The sequence below is a fragment of the Sinocyclocheilus anshuiensis genome, unplaced genomic scaffold (genome assembly GCF_001515605.1).
Source record: "Sinocyclocheilus anshuiensis isolate Anshui unplaced genomic scaffold, SAMN03320099.WGS_v1.1 scaffold874, whole genome shotgun sequence".
Lineage (NCBI taxonomy): Eukaryota > Metazoa > Chordata > Actinopteri > Cypriniformes > Cyprinidae > Sinocyclocheilus > Sinocyclocheilus anshuiensis.
Window position 1 is genome coordinate 870,008 of NW_015538065.1, and position 11,602 is coordinate 881,609.

Consider the following 11,602-nt stretch of genomic DNA (forward strand, 5'->3'; position numbering starts at 1 on the left):
AGGAAACTTTCTGCATTTTTAGATTTTCAAAAAAACTCATTCTGAATTATTTATAAGCCTTTTGAATTACGGGGACACTGAAAATGTCCTCATAAATCACCTTCTCGTTGTAATATCTATGTCATACCCATGTTATTATACAAATTTGTGTCCTCATAAACCACATAAACATGCACACACTTACAGACACACACAAACACAAACACACACACACACTCTCTCACACACGCACACACACACAGCGAGTGTACCTTTCACCTCACTTTTCGATATCAGTTGAACAAACCCGGAGCACAGGCATTGTTATATATTTATCGACGTCGCCTACCCATTTTATGACTCTTGTTTTAACCCATTCGTTAACTCAGTTTCGTTCTTTTTAATAGTTTTATTCTACTTCGCCTTGCATGTGACACAAAGAAATGATTCAATTGACTTTGAAGCTTTGATAAGAAGAAATGTTATAATTTGGGTAAAAAAATAATAATAGTCATAATTTGGAAAATCTACATTAATTAAAAACTTGCTTTACATTGCTTGAATGACTGAGTGGATCATTGCATAAATGACTTTATATTGCGTAATAAGATCAGAGATATATTTTTAATAGTTGATGCATTTAATTAAAATGCTTTTTCACTCATTAAAATAATAGCCTAATCAAAAATATGTATCCGATTTTAATAGAATCGAATCTATTTGTGCTATTTAAGATCAAATCCGTTCTGTGAAGGGAGGGGTTGGCAAACATCAGGGCAAAATCAAAAAGAAACCATCACTACTGTTATTACGTGTAGCTCATGTTAAAAAGTTTTTAAAAAAATTTAATCAAATAAAATAAATAACAATATATTTATAAATCACACAGACATTCTGGTCTTTTCGGCACTGAAACTACTAAACTGTCATTTGGTTTCTTCACGACAAGAAACCAACTAACTCTACAAGTCTAAACTTGGATTATATGGTCGCTATGAAATATAGAGTGTTGCATGTTACCGTTAGGCACTGCACACATCAGATATTTGCATTATAATTTGCAACCCAGTCGATTGTGCCACAACAGAATCAACAGATTAATTGTTCAGGCTACAAGTATTAGTGTTTTTGATCATCTGAAATCTCCATGCAACCAATGTTGTCTCTCTCTCCTGTGACCTAATAATCTCTTCAGTGGATGTGTAGGGTATGATCACAACCTCTTAGGAAAGAACATGATAGTTTACCGGCAAACATTTGCAGATTATCCATCTGATGTATTGTGTTGCATGGAGGTTTGTATAAAGGGAGCTCGAGCTTGTGTCTCTAGCTCAGCTGGTCTGACTGGTAAAGCAGTAACAGGAGTGGTTTGACTTCAGCCCGGCACAATACGCTCACACTCTCATGCGCATCAGCCAACCCACCCTCTCACACTCGCATTCTCACACACCTGGCCCAGAGGCACAACTGTCCCCCTTAGCCTCGAGAACCACATACACACCCAGTTTCTGATTGTCTAGCAATCACATCCTTCATCTTCAGCTATGTAGGATGTAATCCACACTTGTTCTCAAAGCCAAGATGTTATGCTGGAAAGATTTGCACATCTTGCACCTGTCATCATTAGTCTTCTTTACACAATACTCGGGCCAGATATGCAAAGCAAATATTGTGGTAACACAATGAAGGATGCTTTTTTGCTCTCAGTTTGTACTTCTAAAATCTGACGCCAACGTGTCTTCCTTTTCCTCCAGTCTCCATGTCTCCCATTGCACTTCGAGAGGAGACCGAAGCCAGTCCGGCAGAGGTGGCGCTGTGCCTGTCCACTCGCAAGGACCACAGCATGTACACATACAACCAGATGTACACCAATGACCCCGGTGCAGTGGTTCCTGCGGCTGAGCTCCCATCATGCACTGCTCTGGGCCAGAGTCCAGAGACCGAGCACATCCGAAGCACACACAACAATACGTACGTGCGCACTAAAATAAAGGTGAGGCTTCTGGAAAATGTTTACTTTTACTATGTTGATCTAAGATCTAGTTACTGCGGCAATAAGCTCATATTCAGCTGCGGAGCCACTGTGCCACCGTTGGACATAATTGATTTGTGGGTTATACTCCTATCACTTTACTAGTCTGAATGTTTACACTAGCACTAATTTCGTCTTTGTTTGTTATCTTGCTGCAGGTTACCACAGGTGAGCTTTCCAAAGAGGTTCCACCTATTGTTCCTAGTGTAACTACAAGTCCACCTGCTTCTATAGCGATACCTTGCTCCCCTCCTGCCGCTAAGTCGCCTTCAGTGCAGTCGAGTGGTGGTACTTATGTTTGCCAGGTGTGTCAAAAAGTTTTCCAGTTCCAGCGCATGCTAAACAGACACCTGAAATGTCACAGCGAGCAGAAGAGACACCTGTGCGACTTTTGCGGGAAGGGCTTTAACGACACCTTCGATCTCAAGAGGCATGTCCGCACACACACAGGTAAGAGCTTCATCTGTTTGTGATAAAATGGAAGTAGCCACAAATAATTGGGTGCTGATTGGATTCTGAGATGTGGATGTTTTGGAGGGGCGGGATTGAATCATTTTCACTGGAAGATTGAAAACATTATGAGTCAAAAAAATTTTTTTAATGTATAGATATCTATATCAGACTAAAGGTCAAAAACGCTTAGAATCATTAAGATTTATAAATGGTTTTTGAAAAAAGACCAAAGCTGCATTTCTTTGATTAAAAATACAGTAAAAACAGTAATATTGTGAAATAATATTAACATTTAAAATAACTGTTTTCTATTTGAATATATTTAAAAATAGAATTTATTCCTGTGATGCAAAGCTTAATTTTCAGCAGCCCGTCTTCAGTGTCACATGATCCTTCAGAAATCATTCTAATATGCTGATTTGGTGCACAAATTATCTTAGAATCATTAAGATTTGTAAATGGTTTTTGAAAAAAGACCAAAGCTGCATTTCTTTGATTAACAATACAGTAAAAACAGTAATATTGTGAAATAATATTAACATTTAAAATAACTGTTTTCTATTTGAATATATTTAAAAATAGAATTTATTCCTGTGATGCAAAGCTTAATTTTCAGCAGCCCGTCTTCAGTGTCACATGATCCTTCAGAAATCATTCTAATATGCTGATTTGGTGCACAAATTATTATAAATTATCATCGGTACTCAATTATTAATAATAGTTTGTATTATTATCAATACTGAAAACAGTTTTTGCGGAAATCATGATAAATATTTTTCAGGGTTCTTTAATGAATAGAAAATTCAAAAGAACAGCATTTATTTGAAATAGAAAACTGTTTAAACTTTACTGTTACTTTTGGTTAATTTAATGAATTCTTGCTGAATAAAAATAAAAACCCCAAACATTTGAAAGGTAGTATATAACAGTTCCCACATAAAATTAAGAATTTAACAATTTTAACAAGAAAATAAAAAATTTAACATTGATAATAAGAAATGTTTCTTCACTCTTAAAAATAAAGGTGCTTAAAAGGTTCTTCACAGCGATGCCATAGAAGAACCATTTTTGGTTCCACAAAGAACCATCTCTTTCTTACCTTTTTATAATCTGAAGAACCTTCTTTCGCCACAAAGAACCTTTTGATGAACAGAAAGGTTCATAAGATGTTAAAGGTTCTTTATGGAACCATTTAGACAAAAAAGGTTCTTCTGTGGCATCGTGAAGCACCTTTATTTTTAAGAGTGTTGAGCAACAAATCAGCATATTAGTTTAAAAAAACAATTTGAATACTTTTTTGTTATTAGAAGAAACAGTGTTATGTTATACCAACATGCAAAATCTCTTCACCTTTTTCGAACAAGAATATTCTTCTGTTCCTCCTGTAGGTGTTCGTCCATACAAGTGCAATCTCTGTGAGAAGGCCTTCACTCAGCGCTGCTCTCTGGAGTCCCACATGAAGAAGATTCATGGTGTCACGCAGCAGTACGCTTACAAGGAGCGCCGCAACAAGCTGTACGTCTGTGAAGAGTGCGGCCATACAGCTTCTACCCAGGATGCATTGCTGCACCACCTCCACACTGAACATCCAAACAGTGTCCTCCTGCAGGCCAAGGAGGCACGAAGACAGTCACCAATGATGAACGCTACCAGAGATGACACCTCCCAACCTGGTTCCCCTCTCTCTCATAATAGCGATGACACTGTAGGGTCAGGAGGGAGATAGAGAAAGGGATGTTTCCTAAAAATATATATATATATATATATATATATATATATAAAGGGATGTGATTAATGTGCATTCTGATGATTTATTGTTTCATTCAACAGATATGAGGGAAGAGGGAATTTAAAAAGGGAAAGTGAAGTCATGCAAAATGCTGTTTTAATAGCAGTACGCTGAGATTCAGTTTACACTTTTGCTGCAGAATCGGGCTGTACTTTTCCCTGTGAAACATACAAAAGCAGACGATAACGTCTACAGCATAAGTATGCACTACTTCAGTTTACATAATATTATTATTATTCAAATAGATGAGATGAAACACAACTCAGGAGAAATACACAATTCAATGTGACATTAAATAGTTGCATTTTTACTGTGTGGGATAGTGATTTTATGTAGTAGTGTTTCAACACTAAAATGAACTCTGCAGCGACTGATAGTTACATATCAGCAGTCCCTGAATGTTTGAAAAAGGGATTTAGAAAGGAAATTAATTTTGTGTTGTTGATTTACTACTGTATGTAATATATACTTGCATAAATTTATCATAAAAAGATTTCTATTTGTCCTGGTGTTATATTTTCCTGGGTATGTTTTTTGCTAGATTTTATACATTTACTTTCACATGTAAAAAGGTTTCACACCTTTAATACTTGTAATACTTGTGTTTTGGGGTTATTCTTTTTTTGTACTTTTTATATTCAAAAGCATCATATAGCCTATGTAATAACATTTTAATTTCTTGTCACTGTTAGATAAATTAAGTAGGCTCTGTGGCAGTCTATAACAACACACCTACACAATAAATGTTTTTGTTGATGGTTTAAAAAGAAGTGTGATTCATTCTCTTGTATTATTTCACAAACATACTATCAGAAACCCAGCTACTTGCTTAGAGCTTAATTATTGATTTTATATATAAAGTATGTTTTATGCATGATTGCATGCATGCAAACAGTTATGGAGGCAGATTAGACCAATAAAGTATTTTAGAATTTGCATGCAAGAGAGAATGAATAAGAGACAGTAGACGAGAAAGAGATGGGTGGATGTCAGTGGGTGGATGTTGGCGGATTCCAGATCCTTGTTTGGTCTTGTTCGTGGAATTCAGTGGCTGTTTCATTGTGGGGCCATCAGGCATAAAGGTGCCTATCCCTTTAGAACCGTTATTTTCAACAGCACCAACACATTCTGTACCACCCTTTCAAACTGTAACACTGTACAAGAATTTCTCGTTTAAAACAAACATAATTGAAGTGAGATTAAATGTGTTTATTAATCGAGCCCAAATTGGGGAAATTAACTAGTAGTTGTATATTACTGCAAAACATTCATCTAAACATCATCTCACCATATTGTATGTGTTTAGTCCTCATGCAGAATGTCATGTTTCACAGCGTTTTGAGCTTTACTAAAATGCACCATCAACCCTTTGAGCGGCGCTACTCGTGTATCCTTGGACGGAAATTACGCAACTACAATACTTTCGAAAGCACAGGTGGGGAAATGGTGGGCAGTTAAACTAAAGGTAAATATAGCATCCCAAAACGCCGCAGATAATGTACTAATAGTAATAATTTGCATGCATTTTTAAAGATGATCACTCTAGGATCTGACATAGTGTGTAATCCGAATTTTAGCACGTCGGTTGCAAGCAAATTACTAAACGTGCAAATGCTCATTTAGTTTTTAATGTACATACATACATAGCCTAGTATGTGTCCATTCTTGTGTAATGAGGATAAGTCAGTTGCATTACAAATATATATGCAACATGAATATCTTTGACTTTTTAGGATGTAAATTGCATGTTCAATGCAAATATGCCGACGGATCAGGTGTGTTTGGGTCGGAAGCGCCCTGTACCTTCATGCCCAAACCCTCTATTCTTGCAGTGGTTAACAGAGTTGCGTGGCAGCGCCAAAGAGAAAGGCTTGAAAACGCAGTATGTGTACCAGAAGGTGAGCGATTGTGTTGGTTTTAGTTTCAAATATGTGACCCTGGTAGTGATGTCCGGTTCGCGAACGAATCGTTCGATTTAACCGGTTCTTCTTAGTGAACCGGTTGAACCAGTTCACCAAATCTGACTGAATCATTTGAAACGGTTCGCGTCTCCAGTAAGCATTAATCCACAAATTACTTAAGTTATTCACTTTTTTAACATGGCTGACACTCCCTCTGAGTCGAAATAAACCAATATCCCGGAGTAAATCATTTACTCAAACAGTACACTGACTGAACAATAGTTTTGACCCATACAATGTATTTTTGGCTACTTCTACAAATATACCCCAGCGACTTCAGACTGGTTTTGTGCCCCAGGGTCACATATCGGATTTAACTGACTGTAAACACGTAAACAATCCCATTAGTAACTCATTAAACTTAGCGAATGCAATGTTGTGCTTTTACACAGGCCATAAACTCTGAAAAAATACCCTCTGCCGCTGAAAAACGGAAAGGAGGCGAAGATCCTGCTAAATTTCGGTGACGGGATCTGCAAGATTTTGGACGAGCGGCTGCAGAAGCATTATCGGGAAAACGGTGAGGGACTTCAGTGTAGTGCAGACGTAGATTTTCTCTGAAATGCTTAGAGCAGGGGTGCCCAAACTCGGTCCTGGAGGGCCGGTGTCCTGCAGAGTTTAGTTCCAACTTGCCTCAACACACCTGCTGGTAAGTTTCTAGTATGCCTATAAGAGCTTGATTAGCTGGTTCAGGTGTGTTTAATTGGGGTTGGAGCTAAACTCTGCAGGACACCGGCCCTCCAGGACCGAGTTTGGGCACCCCTGGCTTAGAGTATCCACAGTTGTTTAATCTGTTAGTGTGTCATGTTTACAGTCTTCTGTTTTATTCCTGAAAGGTTCTGATGCTCCAATCCACTTGGCTACTTCTTGCCATCGGAGCAGCACGGCTTCCTCCAAACAGATGGAAGAACCTCAGAAGGAACCTTCAGGAAACTTTAGTGAGCATATGGTTGGTTTAAAAAAAAGAAATGAGTTGCAATTACTTGTTCAGGTTAATATTAGAAAACGAATGACTTGTTTTGCAGAAGCAAACACAAAAAGAAGTAAGAAAGGAGAAGGGAGCTAAGAAAAAGAGAGAATATGTGCCACAGAAGAGGTCTGGAGGTTATGCTGTACTGCTCACTTTGTATAGACACACACAGGTAAAACAAGCATTTATTTTCATCTTACTTTACTTTTTTTTTTAAGCTAAGGCTGCTAAAAAGGCAGGCACTAATGCACTCTATAAAATGTAAGTGTATTATTTATTTCTAGATGCCTGGCAGTAAAGGCTTTATGTTTAGGAATGAACTGCAAACTGAGGCACAACCCTTGTGTGAGAAGTCCTTCACAGTGGTAAGGCAAACCAAAACACACAAAAGTCTTGCAGAACTGCTCACTATAACCGCTGCTTGTACCCTAACTATGCTGTTTTCCTCTACACATAGCCTGATCTTGGTAGCAAGTACACTGCATGGTCATCAGTTAGCACACTCATTCAGAAAGTTCTTCTGGTGAAGACGCACAATCCTGCCAGGTGAGATCGAAACTGCAATCACTGCCCTGGATTTCTGCTTTAGCTTGAGTTCAGTTGCTCTTCATCTTTCTCTGTTTTATTTCAGGTATTCATTGACTGATCAGGGTCTGGCTCTAGCCGAGAAGCTGGATTCAGAAGAGACGGGGATGGCTAAAGAACATGTGGAGCAAATGAGTGAAGAAGAGGACACTCGGGATGGACCAGATGTTGCAGACCTGACTTTAGAGGAGGAGGATGAGGAGGACCAGGAAGAGAAAGAGAGTTGGTGAGTAGAAGCAGGTTGGCTTTTGCATAAGTGCAATGACATGTCTAAAATGTTTTGCATGTTGGGAGGGTATGGAGCAGCACCGTAGTGGCATATTAACTGTATCAGCTTTAATCCTTCTACTGTACGGACGTAAATGTACTTTCCCTTCAGCCTGAGGCTTATTCATTTCACCTTTGGTGTGAAAAGGCTTTTATATTTGCCAAAAATATAACTTTTTTTATTTTAAAATCAAACAAGCAAGCCCTGTCCAGATTTAAAAAGTAATGCAAAAGTAACGTAACGCATTACTTTCCATAAAAAGTAACTAAGTAACATAATTAGTTACTTTTTTATGGAGTAACGCAATATTGTAATGCATTACTTTTAAAAGTAACTTTCCCCAACACTGCTTATGACATTGTGTTGTGTGTCGACTTCATCGAAACAACAGGGTAAAGTGGAAAAAGATTATATGTGTGGTACAATTTTACTTTTAATAATAACAATCGAATTTCATTTTAAGTTCTTCTAATGCATAGTATTTTATAAAACTGAAAATAGTTTGGAGAACTTTATTATTCAGTTGTATTTTGAACTCAACAGGGGAAGCAGCGGTCGCAAACAAGAATTGGTTAAGGAATTACAAAGGAATGGTGTGACCTTTGATGTCAGGAAACTGAATGTGGGCGACTTCCTTTGGGTGGCACCTGAGAAAGTGACACCTGTTCCCGGTAAGTCGATTAGCAATTTTTCCCGTTTTACTGAGATGCCAGTCTAGTTACTAACCAGCAGATGGCAGTGTTGCTCTTAGAAAAAATGGGTTTTTAAAACAATTTACTTCGGACAAATTTGTAAGTTGTTGTAAACCTTTGGGAGTTCAAGACCCCTCATTTGTCCGAGACAATGTTGGAAGGCCCTTCTAACTCAGCTGTTATGTACTTCTGTTATAATAAAAGCAAATAATCTAAAACTGATGTCATATCATATCAGTTTAATATTGTACATCTTTATTTTTTATTTGTTTTTGGGTTTTTTACATTTTAAATGCTAAATTATGTCAACATATCATATTTAACATATTAATATAAAGATTTAAATAAATAGTTCTTCCCAAAAATTAAAATTAGCTAAAAACCTCACCCTCAGGCCATCCAAGATGAGTTTGTTTCTTCATTGGAACAAATTGGATTTTTGTGATGTTTATATCAGCTGTTCGGACTCTTATTCTGACAGCACCAGTTCACTGCAGAGCATCCATTGGAGAACAAGTGATGTAATGCTACATTTCTCCAAATCTGTTCTGATGATGAGTTGAACTCATTTACATCTTAGAAGGCCAAGGGTGGTTACATTTTCAGCCAATTTTCATTTGTGGTTGAACTATTCCTTTAAATAATTTTTAGACTTATTGGTGCTCCCTGGAAGATTGCAGAGGCCTCATAGTTTAGAACCACCGTTTTAATAGATTACATTTTTTTAATTATAAATACTTCTGTTAAGCAAATAATCTAAAACTGATGTCATAACATATCAGTTTAATATTGTACATCTTTATTTTTTATTTGTTTTTGGGTTTTTTTACATTTTAAATGCTAAATTATGTCAACATATCATATTTAACATATTAATATAAAGATTTAAATAAATAGTTCTTCCCAAAAATTAAAATTAGCTAAAAACCTCACCCTCAGGCCATCCAAGATGAGTTTGTTTCTTCATTGGAACAAATTGGATTTTTGTGATGTTTATATCAGCTGTTCGGACTCTTATTCTGACAGCACCAGTTCACTGCAGAGCATCCATTGGAGAACAAGTGATGTAATGCTACATTTCTCCAAATCTGTTCTGATGATGAGTTGAACTCATTTACATCTTAGAAGGCCAAGGGTGGTTACATTTTCAGCCAATTTTCATTTGTGGTTGAACTATTCCTTTAAATAATTTTTAGACTTATTGGTGCTCCCTGGAAGATTGCAGAGGCCTCATAGTTTAGAACCACCGTTTTAATAGATTACATTTTTTTAATTATAAAGGTTCCACGTGTACAAATTCCAAATAAAAACTGTGTCCTCCTCCAGGGCAGCTGCGTCCACCTGTGGGAATAGAGCTGGTGCTTGATTACATAACTGAAAGGAAGAGGATGGATGATCTGTGTGGAAGCATCATAGATGGACGCTTCAGAGAGCAGAAGGTTTGAACCATGACACACACAAAAAAGTTGAATGCCATTTTTCAATTGCCATTTATCTGCTTTCTAAATATAATAAAAAGATTTGTGACTTCATTTGTGGTTTATTATTTTACCGTTTATTTTCTTCGGTCGCATTCTCGTCCTTAGTTTCGACTGAAGAGGTGTGGTCTGCGTAAGCCCATTTATCTAGTGGAGGAGTGTGGACCAGTGGCGGCTCATCTCAGTATACCTGAGAGTACATTGCAACAGGCTATAGTCAATACACAGGTATAGAGCAGGCCATAAAGAAGACCATCATTCAGTAATGGATGACGATGATGATGTGATTGTATAAGTTTGTAATTTGCAGGTGGTTGATGGCTTCTTTGTGAAGCACGTACAGGATGTGAAAGAGTCTGCTGCTTACCTCACCATCATGACCAGATACCTCCAGAAACTCTACCAGGTTTGTTTCAAAGCCAAATCAGTGCAGTATGTGTAAATCACATTTTCCCTATTATATTCTAGTATTCCCTAATTTATGTCGGGATTTTCTTTGTGCTTTATTTCCATTGAGACTTTCTGGCTTTTTTTTAATCCTCAGAATTGCACATTATTCTGTCGCTCCAGAGAACTGGTGGATGATGGAGAAGATAAGAGTGAGCAAATGGCAAACCTGTCCTGTTCTCTCATGGCCTTCACAGAATTGAAGTATGGGGCTATTAAGAACAAGGTCATGTCAACAAATCAGTGAACATTGTAGAAAGTTGGTTTGCACTGATATCAAAATAATGCCCAATGTGATTTGCTGATAACATGAAAATAATTATTGCTGATATGATAAATGGCAACATTTAAAAATCTGTACTAAAATAAAAATATAACATTAAAACCTAAAACTGGGATTGTGATGCGTAAGTGAATTTAGACATCATCACAATATTATATTGTACAGTATGGTTGGATATTCGTTTTGGATATTCAAGTGCCTTAAAAATAGCCTTTCTTGAAATAGTGCTATTTCATTTTTTTTTTGCTTTTTTTTTTTTTGTTGTATTTTAGACTTAAAGAGATGCTGCTAGATGACAGGAAAAATAATCTAAAAGTGGGTGGAACTGAGTGCCCGCAATTAAATATCCAGTATCAACTAATACTGATAAGATAAAATATATATATATATATATATATATAAATTAGTGCTGTCAAACGATTAATCGCATCCAAAATAAGTTTTTGTTCACATATGTGTGTAGTGTGTATATTTATTATGCATACAGTATATAAATACACACACATACAGTATATATTTTGAAAATATTTACCTGCCAAGGAATTTATTTGGACAGCTTTAAAGGTGATTTTCTCAATATTTTGATTGTTTTGCACCCTCAGATTCCAGCTTATTTGTTCAGCTTTCAGATGATGTATAAATCTCAATTTCGAAAAATTGACCCT

General features: G+C 36.8%; 2 protein-coding genes across 3 annotated transcripts in view; both read left to right on the forward strand.

Moving 5' to 3' along the window:
- LOC107683590 (putative transcription factor Ovo-like 1) overlaps positions 1 to 4,892 on the forward strand; it is a 6,908-nt gene extending 2,016 nt beyond the window's left edge. For both annotated transcript variants that reach the window (XM_016479666.1, XM_016479667.1), the window contains exons 2-4: positions 1,734 to 1,972; positions 2,170 to 2,461; positions 3,853 to 4,892. In XM_016479666.1, coding sequence (XP_016335152.1) covers positions 1,734 to 1,972; positions 2,170 to 2,461; positions 3,853 to 4,190 — 869 coding nt within the window. In that variant the 3' untranslated portion in view covers positions 4,191 to 4,892. The remainder of the gene's footprint in view (positions 1 to 1,733; positions 1,973 to 2,169; positions 2,462 to 3,852) is intronic.
- Positions 4,893 to 6,013: 1,121 nt separating this feature from the next.
- The window catches only part of LOC107683572 (crossover junction endonuclease MUS81-like), an 8,048-nt gene continuing 2,459 nt past the window's right edge, over positions 6,014 to 11,602 (forward strand). Inside the window, exons 1-12 of the mRNA XM_016479646.1 lie at positions 6,014 to 6,151; positions 6,623 to 6,734; positions 7,051 to 7,163; positions 7,240 to 7,356; positions 7,469 to 7,549; positions 7,642 to 7,730; positions 7,816 to 7,995; positions 8,581 to 8,708; positions 10,056 to 10,168; positions 10,316 to 10,435; positions 10,518 to 10,613; positions 10,752 to 10,858. Of these exons, the coding sequence (XP_016335132.1) occupies positions 6,014 to 6,151; positions 6,623 to 6,734; positions 7,051 to 7,163; positions 7,240 to 7,356; positions 7,469 to 7,549; positions 7,642 to 7,730; positions 7,816 to 7,995; positions 8,581 to 8,708; positions 10,056 to 10,168; positions 10,316 to 10,435; positions 10,518 to 10,613; positions 10,752 to 10,858 (1,394 nt within the window). The remainder of the gene's footprint in view (positions 6,152 to 6,622; positions 6,735 to 7,050; positions 7,164 to 7,239; positions 7,357 to 7,468; positions 7,550 to 7,641; positions 7,731 to 7,815; positions 7,996 to 8,580; positions 8,709 to 10,055; positions 10,169 to 10,315; positions 10,436 to 10,517; positions 10,614 to 10,751; positions 10,859 to 11,602) is intronic.